Here is an 18,751-nt window from a genome sequence, read left to right as displayed (position 1 = left end):
GTAAGAGAATGAAACAATACAGCAGACAAAAGAGTACCTGTATATGCAGAGAATGGCTTATGTATTACTCCCAGTACCGGTTTACCATTGACAGCTACACACACCATTGTAGTGACATATTTCCGAAGATCCTCTATATGGAATAGAAAAAAAAAAAGAAATACCAGGGTTAAAGTCACAAAATATAAATCCAGAATCCAGATCAGCTTTTATAACAAAAGGTTCCTATTTTCTTTATTTGAAAAAAAAGTGATATGAAATAGTTCCGTGGGGCAAGTCTCTCCTAAAATAGATGTAGCCTTACCCCAGGATGAACCTCTTGCAAATATAAAGTAAATTCTAGTTTTCATCAATCTACTCCTGTGGAAGATTATTTCTTACATAACATCTATTTCCAATGTACTTTATTCAAATGAATATGTTCTTTTTGCATTTCAACTATCTTGCCTTTCAAAGGGAATGTAAGGTCAAGCTTTTCAAAGCTTCCACTGTGAATCATTTTGTCAATCTCCAAGATCACGAATGTACATGAAATAAATTCTGAATTCATAGGAAATATAAGGGAGTGCAGTATTGCTTTTAACTGAATTTTCTTGTCAAACCAAAAAACAATTTGTTTAGAATCTGAGATGAACATAATCAGTACACTTCTGGCCCAAGATATATTAAAACCCACAGATCAGTATATCAATAAATATAGCATTAAATTAACATGTTAAATATAATTTAATCTTTTTGATGGCTCAGAATGCTGCAACCTTACAATTAGAAAGGACCTTAGAGATTATCTTCCATTTTACAGATGAGGAACCTGAGGTCAAAAGAAGGGATGTGATTTGCCCAAGGTCACTCAGGAGCAGCAGGGCCAGGGCATCAGGGTCATCACTCTGAATTCTAAATATCAAATTTCACTGTCTTAGATACACGGGAGTTGTAAAAGTTCTATGAGATTAGACTGAATATAACTTTTGGTCAATCCCTAATAATTTGTTTTCCTCAAATTTGCCTCTTTCCATTGAAAACAGAGCATAACCAAAAAATTCTCCTAGTCAACTGAAGATGTATTTAGTTGTGTTTTATACTTAAGGTTATCTTACAAAGAAGTAAAAATTACTTAGTAAATACTAATGAAAATTCATGGAATGTGCCCCACAAAGAGAATGTGGCTATTGGGGGGTATATTTTATTTAAAAAGGATAAATTATTAAATTATTTATTAAAGTTATTAAATCATTCAATATTGTATTGGAAATCTAGCAATAGCAATAAGAAAAGGAAATAGAAGGAATCAGAATAGGGAATGAGGTAATAAAACTACCTCTTTTTACAGACAATATGATGGTATACTTAGAAAATCCCAAAGACTCAACTTAAAAAGTTAGTTGAAGCAATTAATAATTTTAGTAAAGTAGCAGGACATAAAATAAATCCACATAAATCATCAGCATTCCTATATATCACAAACAAAACCCTGCAAGACATAGTAAAAGATACCTCATTTAAATTAACTCTAGATAGTATAAAATACCTGGGAGTACACCTGCCAAAACAAACCCAGGCACTACATAAACAAAATTATAAAAAAAAAAACTTGCATACACATAAAATCAGATGTAAATAATTGGAGAAATACTAATTGTTCATGGGTAGGCAGGGCCAATATAATAAAAAAATGACAATTTTACCTAAACTAATTCATATATTCAATGCCATTCCAATTAAATTAACAAAAAAAAAATACTGAATTAGAAAAAAAAATGATTCATTTAGAAAAACAAAAAAGTTAAGAAAATCAAAGGAACTAATGAAAAAATGTAAAGGAAGGAGATTTAGCAGTACCCGATCTTATAATGCCTTCTGATTTCAAATCCCAGGGCATCATTCCTGGTTTTTTGCTTTCCAAGTGAATCGATCCATCCATTTTTTAACCAATAATTTATATTTCTTTTCTTTTTTCCCTTTTTAATAAATATTTAATACTTTTCTTCCAGTTACATGTAAAAACAATTTTTAACATTCAGTTTTTTGAATTTTTAGTTCCAAATTTTCTCCCTCCTCTTCTCTTCTAGAGAAAGCAATTTGATATAAATTACACATGGATAACTCATTTCTGTAGCAGTTTTTATTGTTGTGAAAAAAAGTGGTTCTCTGAACAACCCTGTGAAGCAGACAGTCCAAATAATATTATCTCTACTCTTGGGGCTGAGGACATAAAAGTTTACAAAAGTCAGAGGAACGTGCCTGTGGCCGGAGAGCCAGCAATTGAACCCAGTTCTCCTGTTTTCACATTCAGTGCTCCATTCCAGCACATCTCATTATCATGCAATACTTGCTCAATACATTCTATCCTGTGGCCCATTTATCTTATGGCTGAAGTCTAAACAGGCCAGCTAGGTGGTACAGTCCTGAAGTCAGGCAGCTCATCTTCTGAGTTCAAATCTGGCCTCAGACACTTACCAACTGCGTGACCCTGAGCAAGTCACTTAATCCTCTTCACCTCAATTTTCTCATCTTTAAAATAAGCTGTTAAGGAAATGGCAAACTACTGCATTATCTTTGCCAAGAATACCCCAAATGGGGAAGAGTCAGATACGACTTAACTAAGGAATATAATACCTTCAGACTGAGAAGGTTAAACAAAAATTGCTAGCAGTAAAAAGAAAACCCAGACAAGTAGGACATGCTAAGAAAACACAGACCAGCCTAGAGAGTTCACAACTCACCAGACCTGGATGAATTCTATCACAGGGCACAGAAAAACATTCAAATGTCTCACAAGGTACCAGAAAAAGGTAAAACTTCAGAATAATTAAGGCTGTCTAAAAATGTAATGAGCTGCTTTAAAAAGTACTAAGTTCCCTGTCACTTCAAGCCTTCAAGCATGAACTAAAGGACCACTTATTATGGATGTTTTGAAGGAGAATCCAGTTCTGATACAGGTTGGACTAGAAATCTATAAGGTTTCTTCCAGCTCAATGTTTGTGAATCTAGGTCCGGAAATAACTAAATCATTTTTATTAGGGAAAGGATTAACATTAGAGAATGGATTTTGGCCATGAAAGGTTAGAGTATAAACCTTTTATTTATTAAAAGGCTCTATGCTTGGGTCAGTTTTATCTATAAATCTAAACCTATTTAAAGATTAAGTGATTAAACCACCTCAGAAGGCAATGTGTTGTTGAAAAAGGAAGTATGGGCATCTAGGTGGCATAGTTGATAGAGCACCAGGCTCTGGTTATTTTCTATCAAAAGAGACAGCTGACTGACATTTATGTTATATTTATACTGTGGTACAGTTGAAAGGGGGCACCCATATGGCTTAGTGAATAGAGCGCTGGGCCTGGAGTGAGGAGGCTCTGAGTTCAAATCCAGCCTCAGACACTTACTAGATGTGTGACCCTGGGCAAGCCACTTAACACTGATTGCCTCCAAAATGAAAGAAAGAAAAAGTTGTAGTAGTGAAAAGATTCTAGCTAGATGTTGGCTAGATTCTAGCCTTGGCTTAGTCACTAATTAGATGTATGAGCACAGGCAAATCATTTATCCAACCAGAATAACCATTTCTTCATGTATAAAGTAATGAGGTTCGATTAGTTTATCCTAAGGTCAATTCTCATCTTAAAATTGCATGACTGAAATTTACTCATTCTTTTTGTTGTTGCTGAGTCGTGTCCAATTCCTCATGACCCTGTTTTGGGGTTTTCTTGGCAAAGATAATGGAGTAGTTCGCGATTCTCCAGTTCATTTTACAGATGAGGAAACTGAGGCAAACAGGGTTAAGTGACCTGCCCAGGGTCACAGAGCTAGTAAATGTCTGAGGCCAAATTAGAACTCAGATCTTCCTGACTTCAGGCCCAGCACTCTATCCACTAAGCCATATAATTGCCCCCTTTCAACTGTGCCACAGTATAAATATAACATAAATATCAGTCAGCTGTCTCTTTTGATAGAAAATAACATCACTGCCTTTCTCAAGACACTTAAGTACAATACAATTTAATCAGACAAAATAAAGGCTGACTTTTTCTCCTAACAAATACAAACTAACAAAAAATAACAGCTATTTTTTTAAAAGCTGCAGGCTATGAGACATTAGGATCACAAAATTTTAAACCCGGAGAAGGCCCCAGAGTTAATCTATTCTAACTCCCTCATCATGCTATACTGCATTCAGTAAGTTGTTCTGTGAGTTTCACTGCAAATAAAAAGTTTCTTCTTAGATTGACACTTGATCACCAAACTTGACTTGTTCTTTTAACTCTCCATTCTATAATGATCAGCTAATCCAAAATCACCTGTATATTCCTGTGTAGCATCAAGTGGATCAATCCAGACAGTAACACTTTCTGCTGGGACCTCTTTGGGTTTGGTTATCTCCCTCAAGATATCTTCAGGGATATTATGATCCCACAAGATAACTTCCTGGTCAGCTGCATCCACATGTTCTTCAGTATTAATCTGGGTTAAAAAAAAATACTTAAGTACAATCAAGAACAAAATGGAGAGAAATATTTCAGGCATATGAACTAGTATTAAGAAAATAATTATATTATAAATTTATGTGAAGTATTTCATGGTTTTTAAAGTGCTCTAAACACATGAATTCAACAACATTATTAAATGGGGTAGGGGTAGGCATTATTTTAAAGGAGTGGAAACTGAGGTTCAGAAGTGTTACACCACTTGTGAAAAGCAACAAAGAGCTATATGGAATAGGACATGTTCAAATCTACTTGTCTCAAGGCAAAATGGAAAGAGACCATCATCAAAGGGAATTTCAACTTCACATCTGAGTTTTTTCAAAGATAACCTACACAGAACATCAAAGTGTCACTTAAGTAAAACAGAGGGTAACTTTTATGATCCAGAAAGTTGAGATGCCAATTTAAGGCAAAGCTGTGTAAGATATAACACTTTTAGACAAAAAAAAAACCTGATCAAAAGTGGGAGAATAGCATTTGACCTTTGGCTCAATGAACACAAGGAGCTACCTTAATGGTTAGGAATGAAAAATAAGAAAACCAAATTGGCAGGTAAATACACTACAGGAATGGGGACTTCAGAGACAAAAGCTACAGAATCTTAGAAAGAATAATAGCAAATGCCAGAAAGACATCCTGATAAGAGAGGAAGCATGACATAGTGGACAGAGTGCTGTTCTAGGAGTCACAAAGACCTAAGTTCAAAGCCCACTTGAGACATTTAAATAGCTGTGTGACCTTCAGGCAAATCACTCAACCATTTATGAATCTCAGTCTCCTCATCTGTAAAATTGGGGTAATAATCCTTTTTTTCCCTATATAATTCCTTCAACAGCAACTTTCCTTAGTACATTCAAAATGTGAATTAATTTATAAAGATCAGATTTATATAAGGAATCATTTTGTTATGTAAAATGAGGCATACTTATACTGTACCTCTCTGCACAGAAATGAGGTAAAGTTATAAAGTTAACTAAGTCACTTACTCTAGCTAAGCATTTCCATGCAAAAAGACCCTCTCCACCCCCAGAAATGTGGCAGGCAAGGGCATGAGTACCCTTCAATAAGAAGCAAGTATTCTGAATATGACTGGCTTATTTGTTTTCTCCTCTCTAACAATGCCTCTTTATGGTTATTCTAGAGCCGGCTCACAGCTTGTGGTTCCGTGGCCAGATGTCACGGCCCTGCAGTACAGAAATCAGGGCAGAGATGGGGGGACACACCAGGGACTAGTCCCCACTCACCCACATGACAGAAATAAGACACAGGTCACAGCTATGTTTTAACAGTTTCAACAAACATCCTCTTACATCAGTGACAATATCATATAAACAGCTGGGAAGAGGGAAAACATTATCAAAATACATCCTTAAGCCCTGAAAAACAGTAACTTATAGAAGTCAATAGCATAGCAGCAGATTGTTCACCTAAACCAGCTGCCTGGTTTAGGAATTCAGTAAATATTTGGTATTCTACTGAATAAACTGTAGGATTAAAATGATTCAAAAATAAGAGAATGAATATTTTGGGGAAAAAAAAGACTACAATAATAGGTCATCCATTACAAATTTATTAAGTATTTGCTATGTGTAAAGAAGGCATTGAAGCAAATTTCTGTTGTTGTTCAATCCTTTTAGTCTTATCTGATTTTTCATGATCTCATTTGGGGTTTTCTTGGCAAAGATAATGAAGTAGTTTGCCATGCCTTCTCCAGCTCATTTTATAGATGAAGAAACTAAGGCAAACAGGGTTAAATGACTTGCCCAGGGTCACACAGCTAATATGGGTCTCAGGCCACATTTGAACTCAGGAATATGAGTCTTCCTGACTCCAGGCCTGGCACTCTATCCACTGTGACACATAGCTGCCCCACTGCAGCAAATCCTAAATTCAGACGAGACACAATCCCTTCTACACAAGATGCTCAATCTGCTGAGAGGATGACATACAGACGCAGATAACCATGACATACATATTGCATGATAAGTATCTTGTTTGTTTGTTTACACAACTGTCATTTCTTTAGTATACAGAACTTCTACTGCGAAAAACAACTTCAGGGACCACAGGTGAAGTCTGGTCTTGTACAGCAGCTGCCTGGAGACAATGAAGGGTTAAATGACTTGCCCAAGGTCACACAGCAAGCATGTGTCTGAGTCTGGACTCAAGCTAGGACTTCCTGACTCCAAGGCTGACCTTTTATCCACTAGGCCAAGCTGCTGGCAATAAATGCATTAGAGAAACAAACTGTTAGATGAAGTCTGAGGAGAAAGATTGTTCCTGATTGGGGGGTTGGAGGGAGGTTCACAGTCACTATCACTGTAGTTTACAAAAGCTGACTTTATCATGGCACACAGCATCTCACCTTTCCTCATCTATCCCAGCCACTACTACACTCTTCTGGCCTGCCCTGCCCCTCCCCAAGCTCCCCCCGAATTCTTCCTTATATTTATTTTATATAGAGTTTTATGTTACATTGTCCCCTCCAACACAATCTAAACTCCTTGAGTGAGGGCAAAAACTTTCATTTTTGTCTGTGTCCTCAGTGCTGGCACATGCTCGATCTACCTCACTCTGTGATGTCAGCCAGTCCCCAACTGCCGCCTCCATGAAATCACCAAGGCAGCTCTTGCTACCCATATCCCAGACCTGTTTATCTCAAGATCTTCAGAGACCTTTTCAGATCTTCAGATAACAACAGGTTCAGCAGAAGCAAAAGCACCAGGCTGAGCCAACCCAAGGCTAGAGCTCTGAGTTACTTGATTCTATAGTTTGAAAATGCCACAGAATTTCCCTTCTTCATCATGTCCTTCCCCAGGTGCTCTAGTTCCTTCCATCCGATCCTAACTACTTCCACTACTGAAATCCTCACCATGACTGGCAAAATACCCTTTTCCCTTTACCCTCCTGCATTCTGCCATTTGGCCAATGTTTTCCCTTATTTCATTTCAACAGACACTAAAATTATAATCCTTTGATGAAGTTGGCTTTCCTTGGCAAACCGGAAGATGTTAAAGAACCTAATTCATGAAACAGCCCTAGGTACTCACTGCTTACCATCTTAGAACTGTGCTTATTTAACATTTATTTATTTATTTCACCTACTTCTACCACGGTTTTTGCATTGCATTTGCATACAGCTTTAACAATTTACCTACTAGCCATGTGACTGATATATAGCAAATCACTTAAGTCTCTATGGCTCAGTTTCCTCATCTGAAAAATGGAGATCATAATACCTGGACTCTCTAATTCACAGGGTTGCTTTATGGAAAATACTTTGTCTTAAAATCTTATATGAGTGCGAGAAGTTATTTGAATCCATTTCAGTAATAGGTCAAATTAGAGAAGCCAAGTATGACTACCACCTCACTCTGGAAAGGCTAGCAACAATGTCAGTTAGGACTTTTTGAGGTTTATATTTATGTAAGCCTATTTAAAAAGAAAAAAAAACTCCATTTTAGTTTCTCTAAAATTTTAAGAAATAATTGTTTTTCTGGCCTAAAAATCTTTCATAGATTTTTCTCTTTAGGCAGGTTAAAAAAAAAAGGACAAAAGGCCTTGCTTGGGCAAATGGATTAAGGATGGTAGCTAAACTCAGAACAAAGAGTACCTCTTCTCTGGTTATGCATTTAACTTCACTTACCCCTTGAAAAGACTGAGCTATTAAATCAACTAAGGTCAGTATCCTCTTTCTACAAATCCAGAAAGGATGTGGTTACCACCAATACTTCTCCATTCAGAAAGGATCCACTGATCGTTGGGAGGAGGCCCTAGCAATCCTTGAGGAGAATAGTCAAGGAAGGAATTGAACAGTGACAACTGTTTTGAATGTTAACCTAAGTATGTTATTTTAACATATTTTAATTTTTTCTTTGTTCAATATTCCCATAAGTATTGCCTCAATTTCTCTCGGTAAAGGACATGTCTGAGGGCCTGGGGGACTATCCCAGTTTGATCTAACACTTTCTCCAAGTCAGAAATGCTTGGGTTATTAGATTAATGTTAATGTTTTAATTGTTTCTGGCAGAGTGCCTACAATACAGAGTACAAGATTAATAGTTTTTCTTTGACGTGCTGGAGCTAATGAAGTTAAAATACCAGTGTCGATTCATAACTTTAGGATTTCAATTCAATTCAAGAAGCATCTAATAAGAATCTATTATAGGCAAGGCGACATCCTAGGCATAAAGACAAAACAAACAAATAAACAACAAAAAAAGGAGTCCCTACATGAATGGCACTTACTTTCTAATACAATGTATTGGATTAATACAATGTATACGGTTGAATTAGAAGTCATAGGTCCTAAGAGTATCTGTTTCATTTCCAAGTATGGATGGATCAAAAAGGGGTGCGGATTGACATTCCCAATATTTCTACAGACACAAGCTTAAAATATTTAACAAGAAACTTAATTTCCACTACCTCTCCATAGAAATCTTTTAAATGCTGTTTCTTTACAAAAATCTTAAAAACGACAGTTTGTAATAGCAGAAGATGAACTGGGTGAGAGACTTGAGTTCTTAGCCCTTGTTCTTCTATCTGTTACCCCAATAAATTATATACTTCTTAGCTTCGGTTTTCTATAGAAATTATCTTATAGGACTGTTCGTGTCAAATCAGATAGGGTATATAAAGCTCTTTAAACCTGTCAACTAAATAATTATTAGGATCATAAATGTAGACCTAGAAGAGAACTAAAGGATCATGTAGTCCAACATCTCTTCTGTGACAAATGAGGAAACTGAGTGCCAGGAAAGCTATATGACATACAGCTAGTAGGTGATGGAACCAGGGCTAGAAAAACAAGAGCATCGGAGGTAGGGTTGGCCTGTGTCCACTTTAAAGTGAGGCTGGCATCTCCACATATACTATTTCACCTGACGATCTCATTAGTTCCCAAGAGTTCAGTTACCTCTGGGGCTCATGATTCCAGATCTATTTCTCCAGCTTTAGTCACTCTGCAGACTTCCAGCCTCTTATCTCCAACTGACTATATATTGTACATCCCACACAGGATATCCCACAGACATCTTAAGCTTCACATGTATTAAACTGAAGTCATTGCCTTTTCCCAAAGTCCTTCCCTCTTCCTGATGTTCTGATAACTGTCAATAGCATCACCATCCTCCCAGTCAACCAGGCTCCCAACTTAGGTGTTTTCCTCCATTCCTCACATTTTTACCCCACCCCATATCCAATTTCTTGCCAAGTCCCACCATTTCTACCATAACATCTCCTGTATGACAACTAGGTAGAACAGTAGGTAAAATCCTGAGAATGGAGTCAGGAAGACTTGAGTTTAAATCTTACCCTAGACACACTAGATGTGTGATCCTGAGCAAGTCATTTAACCTGTTTGCCTCAGTTTCCACAAATATAAAGTTATAATAGCACCTATTTCACAGGACTGTTCTGAGGATCAAATGAGATGACATTTGTGAATTGCTTAGCACTTAGAAGGGGCTTAGCATGTAGTAGGGGGTATATACTTATTCCCTTCTCCACTCCCTACCAACCTACCCCATCCTCATTCAATAAACAATAGTGGTTCCCTACAACTCCAAGATCAAATATAAAATACTATCTGACATTGAAAGGCTTTCATTATCTGGCCCCCACTTACTTTTCCCATCTTCTTATTCTCCCCCTGCAAGTACTCTTTGCTCTGTGACACTGGCTTCTTTGCTGTTCCTTGAACAAGACACTGGCTGTTCCTCAGGCTTCAATCAATCAATCAATCATTAAGCACCTACTATATGCCAGATATTGTGCTAAGTGCTAGGCATACGTGAAGAGGCAAAACACAGTACCTACTCTCAAAGAGCCTACAGTCTAACTGGGGAGACAACCTGTAAACAAATATACACAAAGCACGCTGTATACTAGACAAATAGGAAATAATTAACAGGGGGAAGGCACTGGAATTAAGAGGGGCTAGCAAAAGCTTCCTATAAAACACAGGGTTTTAGTTGGGGATTAAAAGGAATCCAGGGAGGTCAATAATTGGAACGGAGAAGGGAAAGAGTTCCAGGCATAATGGACAGCCAGAGAGAAATGTCCAGAGCAAGAAACAGAAAGGCTTCTTTGTGTAATAGCCAGGAGGCCAGTGTTAGGGGATTGAAGAGTGTGTGATAAGAAATAAGACTTGAAATTTTCTCTCCCCTTATCTCTGACTCCTGGCTTCCCTGGCTTCTTCAGGTACCAGATGAATTTACACCTTGCACAAAAAGCCTTTCCCAGTCCCCCTTGATGCTGGTGCCTTCTCCCTTATTATCTCCCACTGATCCTGTATATATGTTTGTACATGGTTGTTTTGCATGTTTGCATGTTGTCTCCCCCATTAGACTTTTTTCCTTGCTTTCTTTGTGTTTTCAGTGCTTAACACAGTGCCTGGCACATAGTAGGCACTTAATAATGCTTGTTGACTACCTGATCTGTAAGGTTACCATAGTTCTAAAAAATTCCACAACATCCATCTTTATGAGAAAAAAAAAGATTTGCTTCAAAATCAAAAATACATAGCAGCACTAACTTAACTAAATTAACTAACTTAATTTTTTTTTCCATTCTTTACTTGGCACTTGAAACAAACCTTTATGATGGCAAATTTCACAATACTTTCCTAAATAATCTTTAAAAAAACAAAATGAGATTAAATGCCATACTCATAAGAAGGCAAAAATCTAGATAATCTTTTGTTTCTATTGTGAAAAAGTAACGAAGGCTCTTCTGCTTTTCACATAAAAGACCAATGACAAGCTATTGATGCATGAGGGCTTTGAGAAAAAAAGATTGTAAAGATATGTGGGTGTTTTAAAAACTTAAAATAGCACTTAAAAAAAAACACATCCACAAAAAAAGAGAAATGAAGGTCAAACACGTAAAATTCCCAGAAATCAGCCACAGATCCATATAATTGATGAGGTCAGAAATACTAATGACACACTCTCATTTTTAAATCCTCTTTCTTAGTGTTACTGTCAGATCTATTGTCATAGTAGGTATTTAGGATGAGAAGTGGGATGGGTTATCATCTACACAGTTGGGGGATGTGTCCCCCATCAATATCTGTTGGATCTACTGAAGCATGACCAGGGGTGGTAAATAATCTTCCCTGTAGAAGGTTATTAAGCATTTCTGTGCCAGACATGGCTCTGGGTGATAAGGACAGAAAATACAAAAGGCAAGACAATCTCTGCCCTCAAGGAGCTTACATTCTTAGGCAGAGACCTTTTTTTTTCTTCCAATTTTCTTCTTATCCCCAGAACTCAGCACAGTAACTGGCATATAGTAAGCCCTTAATAAATGGTTGTTTAAATGACAAAGCAGCTAGTGACTAAATGTATAAAATCGCTAAACTTGGGAGTTGGGAAAACAACTTCAAATCCTGCCTCAGATATTTATTAGTTGGATGACCCTGGGCAAGTTACTTAACCTGTCTGCCTTAGTTTTCCCATCTGTAAAATGGGGATAATAATAGCAGCTAATTCCAGAGGTGGCAAAAAGTGTGTACTGGGGAGGGAGGGAGGACAACAGGGTACTACTCACTCAGCAACCTTACATAAAGACACTGGCCAATAGCATGGTAGGTCTGGGTGGGGCTAGCTATGGCTAATTCTGACCAATCTGGTATCCAAGGTCACAGGCTGAGAGCCAGAATGCTTGACTTGGGGCTGAAGGCAGAGCAAGGAGCATGATATAAAGAAAGTCAGACATGTTTTATGAAACCAAACCACAATTTGGTAGCTATCAAGGGACTTGCACTAATTTGACCTATAGTACTTTCAGTTGTGACCATGGATAGATTCTAAAGCCAGCTACAACCACATTGATACATTCTTTTTCAGAGAAGTCTCTCAACTTTTTAATACCATGCAACACGGCATTCTTCTATCAAGTCTGAAAGTCTATCATAACACTCTGACATCAGGAAACAAAGGAAAATAGAATTTATAGACAGAAGGGACCTTAGAGATAGTCTAATCTAATCTTCTCATTTCACATACAAGGAAACTGAAGGCCAGAGACAGGAAGAAATTTGACTAAACTCACAAGGGAAGTAAAGAGCAGACCAAGATTTGAACCCAGTTCCTCTGATTCTGAATCCACAACTCTTCCAACTACTAAGCCTCAACACACCCTCAACACAGTGTCACTGATGAGTAACATCAGATGGCTAAATTATTAATCTCAGCTTCTGTATGTAAAAATGGGCATAGTAAGCATAGTGAGGCTTCTCTTTACAGATGCTGTGAAGATGGTCACCATTATCAGACCTCTGGATGAAAGGTACTACTGAAATACATCATTAGTATCTCTAATTCAAATAGCCAATAATCTTTTAAACAGCTAATTCATTCTTTCAAGTCCTAGGCATTAGGCTACCATGTCATTAAGCTTAGTTTTATACATGGAGAAACTAAGGCTGGGAAAGTATGGGCTTTGCCCATGGTCCAAGAATCAAAGGGAGCTAAGATTAAAGAAGAAAAATATTCATTTTGTCTTCTTTGATTATGGACTCCCAATATTTGGCAACCCAAGCACAAGGCTAAAAAATGGGCAGAGGTAGCAGAAAGTCAAATTTTGACTCAATATAAGGGGGTAGGAATTGGAATTTCTGAACAATTAAAACTGACTAAAAGTTGAATGAATTATCTCAAGGAGTAGTAGGTGCCTGACACTAATATATAACCACTTATATGGGTTCAGTAAGATAAACCTCTGAAGTCCCTTCAAATTCTAAGACTCTGTGATTTAAAGACTCTGACTCTCTCTCTCTCTCTCTCTCTCTCTCTCTCTCTCTCTCTCACACACACACACACACACACACACACACACACACACATCTTATCAAATGATCATGTAAGTGCTCACCAAAATTGTCATCAATACCACAGTTTATGGATTAATTCTTCTACTGTCTCTTATCACATTAATTTTTCTTCCCCAACTGGACTGTAAGTTCCCTAAGGGCAGGCACCATATATAATTCTTTTGAATCTCCCATCATGTCATATCTATGTATGGCTGGCAGAAGAATGAATGAAAAAAGCATTTATTAAGCACTTACTAGGTGCCAGTTGGGGCATCTAGGTGTCACAGGTGTCACCAGGCCTGAAGTTGGGAAGATCTAAGTTCAAATCCAGCCATAGACACTTAACTAGCTGTGTGACTCTGGCCAAGTCACTTAATGCTCTTTGCCTTAGTCCATCATCTGTAAAATGAGCTGGAGAAGGAAACAGCAAACCACTCCAGTACCTTTGCCAAGAAAACCCCAAAATGGGGTCATGAAGAGTTGGACACAATTGAAATGACTCAACAACAAGGTGCCAGTTACCGTGCAAATACAGGCAAGAAAAACAAATAGCCTATATTACAGCTTATATTCTAACGGAATAGAAGGGGAACTAGGAAGAGGAGGACACACATAAACAAGGATGCTTTTAGAAAAGGCTGGCAAGCGACCTGGTTCCAGGCAAGAAAGGGGAAAACTCATCTCCCAGAGTCTAAAGTCCCAAGATTACAGCAAAGCTTTCTGTGCAGGAAGATGAAGAACATGTCCAGAATGCAAGTGGCATGGTTTGGAAATAGCCAGGGAATGCCACTAACTACAATTTAAAACAATGTTTTTTGTAAGAAAAGATGTCTCAAGCTACAAACAAATAACTTCCAAGTGAACTTTTGGAATACTGCCTGGAATACTGTCTTACGTTTCTATCAGTTAAAGGTTTATCTATTTTGCCTGCCTTAATACACTATAAACTACCCTACAGTCGCACCCTGTTTGACATGGTACGAGATAACAGGGGTTCTCTACGCTTTTCTAATAGGACCACAAGTTCTGATAGATCCCACCCATTTTGTAAAGGCTTTGAGTATAGATCTGACAAAGAATTACAGGACTGTTGTCTGGGGGTGAACCTAACCAAATCTGGGAAGGCTTATTATGAACAGGTGGAGCATCTGACGGCATCTGTGACCCCACCGCCAGTACCAGAAGATCCTCTATTACAGAAGTCGCAATCTGCTTTGGTCAAGAGAATATCCACAAAAAAACAAAGCAGGTCAATGAAAGAGTGAAGGTAGTAAGCACATGCTCAATTCTGCAAGGGCAGAATACATTTTTGATTTTTTAAATATGTATACTCAATGGCCTAATAATGTGATGTTCATTCAACCTACTGATACTCAAAATGTGCAGTTTAAAATCATTGAATAGGCAAGAAGTAGCAAAGAATACTAAAATTTGATAAGCTCCTCTAGCAACACATGAATGGATGGCTCCTGTAGAAGCATGTGAGGAAAGTAGACAGTAAAAAAAAAAATCAATATTTGCTCTTTCAGTTTACTTTGGTTAAAGATGTTCATAGCAAAAGATCAATGCAAAAGCTATTAAACAATCACACCCAGAAAGCCCTATAAAGGGAAATTATCCTTACTGTCCACAGTTCACTATTTAGAAGTTAAAGGTATTTCACTGATATTCATTTCAAATAAACAAAAAAAGACAGAGAGAAGAACTGCACTCCATACCATCTTTGGTAAATGTTGTTAGGGACAATAATTGGGGTGTGAAATTTTTAGACAACCAGTTTAAAGGAAGACAAATTTTTAAAGACTAAGTGTAATATACTTGAAGCGCACAAGTAATGGAAAATGATTTTCTAATACAAAGTCGATTTTTTTTCCCATAAAAATGTTGTCAAAACTTTGACTATGTCCCCTGAAAACAGAAAAACTAAAAAGTGACAATTAAATTTCATTAAAAATAATTTCACTACTTCCTAAACTATATTTCCCAAACTAGATTCAGCAATCTGCTGAGACTTAGAACTTTTTGTAACAGGAGATGATGCTGCAGGGGGGTAAGAATGGGGATTGAGTGAGTTTCCTGATGCACAACAAAGCACCAACAAACCTAGGTGTGATAATTATCAATATAACCAGGAACAAGTTTTAAAAATGTTCAAAAGCCAGTGGATACGTTCATTTTGTGTTTCTAAATTGAAGTTACTATGTTGTAATAACTTTGAACATACATCTAATTCTCTAGTATTATACTATTGCTTCCTGCTCAAAATAAACTATAGTAGTATTTTTAGGCCCAGGAATTAGGAAAGGAAATAAAAATACCATATTCTTTTTCTGAAAACCTGACTTTATAATTCATAAAAATAACTTTTAAAAAGGAATAACACAGACTATTATTTTATGTCCTTAGATTTTTTAAAAAAGCACATCATTAAATGCAAAAATTCATTTTTTCCAAGTAAGTGGTTTTTAAATGCTAAGCATTTGGGGGGAAAATAAAAGATTCTGATCTAAGTCATCAAAACATAATTTAAAGGTAGGTCTTCACAGTAAAAATTAACTTTAAAAAAAAATAAGACTTTTGTATCTCCAGCTGTCAGAGCCCAAGGCCTTGGCTCCCTCAGCTGACCCAGACCATGCCTATATATATATATACGCGCACACACACACACACACACACACACACACACACACCCCCTTACATGTTAGCTGAGGGCGGAGGTGGGGTTAGAGTTACCATAAAAGGGCAAGCTTTGGGAAAACAAGTTGAGTCAGATAATTAGCAGGATCTGTTTTTGCCTTTACTTGTATCTTGAGCATTTTACATAGTGCCTGGCATGTGAAAAGCACTTAATAAATGCTTGTCAATTTATTTTAAAACTTAAAACATTATGTATTATGTATTTATTATAATTTCTTCTAATCTTAGGTGAAACAAATACCCTAATAAACTAATCTTAAATACATTCCACTTGTGTTCTGCCAAGCCTATCCTGCTCATCTTGAATGACCTTGCTATGCCACCACATTCATTCCTTTCCTTCCCTAAAACATATTAAGGCCTGGGTTCTAAGACCTCACCCCCAGCTCTGAGGATCACTTCTTCTGGTCACTAATGCTAGAGTCTAGAGACGAATTTTTTACTCTGTGGCTGTACTGGCTATCTCAATCTGCAAATACACAATGAGCTGAGTACAGAATCGACTAGAAGGAGAAGAGAGAGTGCTGGATTGCCACTGGGAAACTGACAAAGTTATTTTAATGGTCCCAAGCTTGTCCCTGAAACAAAGGCCTCTTTCTCTACAATACTGATATTCTTCCAGCAGTGTTCTACGTATGGCTACAAGTCATGGAACATTATAGTGTCCAAAAAAACCGCCACAGAGGATCAACCAAAAAGCAACTGAAAGGCAAAAGATGGGAGTTAGAAGAAACAATACCATGCAAACACATAATTACGAAGGCAAAGCAATACAAAAATTGTCACTGAAAAATGAATTAAAAAATAAAAAAGAAAGAAAGATGGCTGCTTGTAGTAGGTGGTGCAGTGGATAGAGAGCCAGGCTTGGAGATGAAGACTTGAGTTCAAATACAACCTTGGACACTTACAAGTTGTAGAACCCTGGACAAGTAACTTAACCTCTCTTTACCGTAGTTTCCTCAGTTGTAAAGTGTGGGTTAAAACAGGGTTGTGTGAGGATCAAATGACATATTTGTAATGTGCTTACACAGTATGTGGCACATAGAAAGTGCTATAAAAATATTAACTATTAATATTATTTTTAACAAAGCAAGGGATGCCAAGTGGTTAGCCCATGTACTCCAATTATATTTATTTGAGGTAAAGGGAAAGCAAGGAAGGCCGTCAGCACCTGGGGTGGACTCCCCAAATTAACTTAGGATGTTACATGGCCAAGAATTAGATAGGATAGGCAAGCTTGTATAGGTTCTGATCTACACTGCTGGAGGGAGTATGCAAACTGATGAGATGACAGATCCATTGGAATATTTCTACACTTGATCCTTGCCTCTTTATGACAGAAAGCTGGAGATGGAAAAGAAAAAAGCCAACTGAAGTTCTACGCTCAGGTTTTATAAAAACCAATGTTTCATTTTGTTTTGGTTTTTTGGTGGCAGAAGAGGTGGGAACAAAAGAAAGGTGCCACAGAAAGTGGGGAGATGTAAGCTATACTTGAACTAATAATATATTTCTGTTTTAATGCTTTATTTAGTTGGTATTTTCTGAAATGTTTTCCAGAATATTTCAATGATTTCATATCTAAATATTTCTTCTCCTACTCCATTCTCCTATTTTCCCCTTTTTCTATGTTCTTCCTTCTCTCTATTTCTCTATCTCCCACCTTAATTGGCCATAATATAAAACACAAGAATTTTTTTAAGTCAGATCACAGATTTAGAATTTGAAGGAATTATAAAGGTCAGATTCCAGTCACACCCACTTCACAAATTAGGAAACAGATGTCCAGATAAATGAAATTACTTTCTCAAGGTTTTCCAAGCAGTAGTAAAACTTGGATTTTAACCCAGATCCTCTGATTCTATGACTATAGATAGCTTTGATTTTTTCATATGAAAACTGACTGTTCATATCCTTTGACTACTTATAAATTAGGGAATGACTCGTATTCTTATAAATTTGACTCAATTCTCTATATATTTAAGACATGAGGCCTTTGTCAGACACACTTGATGTAAAAAAAAAATTCCCAGCTTTTTGCTTCCTTTTAATCTTGGCTACATTGGTTTTGGTTGTGCATAAACTTTAATCAAAATCATCTATTTTATATCTCATAATATTCTGTTTCTCTTGTTAGTCATAAATTCTTCCTTTATCAAGGGTCCTCTGATTCTAAATCCAATGAGCTTTGGTTATATTTACCGAATAAAGTTAAAAAGCAAGTAAGGTGAACATTTTCCCTGAGTAATAAAAGAAAAGAAACTAAATTGACTTTTAATCTAAGGCTCTATATCAGTAGCCTTTGGAGGAAAAAAAAAGAGAAAAAAACCTACTTCCCTCCCCACTACTTCCCAATATTTTTAATCTCTTCCTCTCCAGTGATTCCTCCCAGTTGTTAAGCACGTTCATACTTTCCCATCTTAAAACATCTCTCACTTGTTCCAACTGACTCATTTAATTAGTATCTTATTTCTGTCATTCATTTTTCCTAGTCATTCATTAAATAAGCATGTCCAAAGTGCCTGCTATGTGTCATTTACTAGAGGGGAAAAAAGACATATATAAAACAATACCGTTCCTTAATGAACTTACATTTCTATTTTTTTTTTTTGCAATTATATAAAACATTTCCATATTAGTCATTTTGTACAAGAAGATTAAATTTTTTAAAATGACACAAAGAAAGTGAAAAATAGCATGCTTCAGTCTGTATTCAAACAGTATCAGGTCTTTCTCTGGAGGCAAATAATATGCT

General features: G+C 36.9%; 1 protein-coding gene across 1 annotated transcript in view; it reads right to left on the bottom strand.

The window, feature by feature from the left end:
• Positions 1–18,751, bottom strand: part of BPNT2 (3'(2'), 5'-bisphosphate nucleotidase 2) — a 56,850-nt gene that overhangs the window by 14,937 nt on the left and 23,162 nt on the right. Inside the window, exons 2-3 of the mRNA XM_021005906.2 lie at positions 4,296–4,458; positions 38–133 (exon numbers count right to left, since the gene is read on the bottom strand). Of these exons, the coding sequence (XP_020861565.1) occupies positions 38–133; positions 4,296–4,458 (259 nt within the window). The remainder of the gene's footprint in view (positions 1–37; positions 134–4,295; positions 4,459–18,751) is intronic.

This window comes from Phascolarctos cinereus, unplaced genomic scaffold, assembly GCF_003287225.1.
Source record: "Phascolarctos cinereus isolate Bilbo 61053 unplaced genomic scaffold, phaCin_HiC Scaffold_4;HRSCAF=312, whole genome shotgun sequence".
NCBI classification, from domain to species: domain Eukaryota; kingdom Metazoa; phylum Chordata; class Mammalia; order Diprotodontia; family Phascolarctidae; genus Phascolarctos; species Phascolarctos cinereus.
This window is presented reverse-complemented; position numbering and strand designations above follow the sequence as displayed.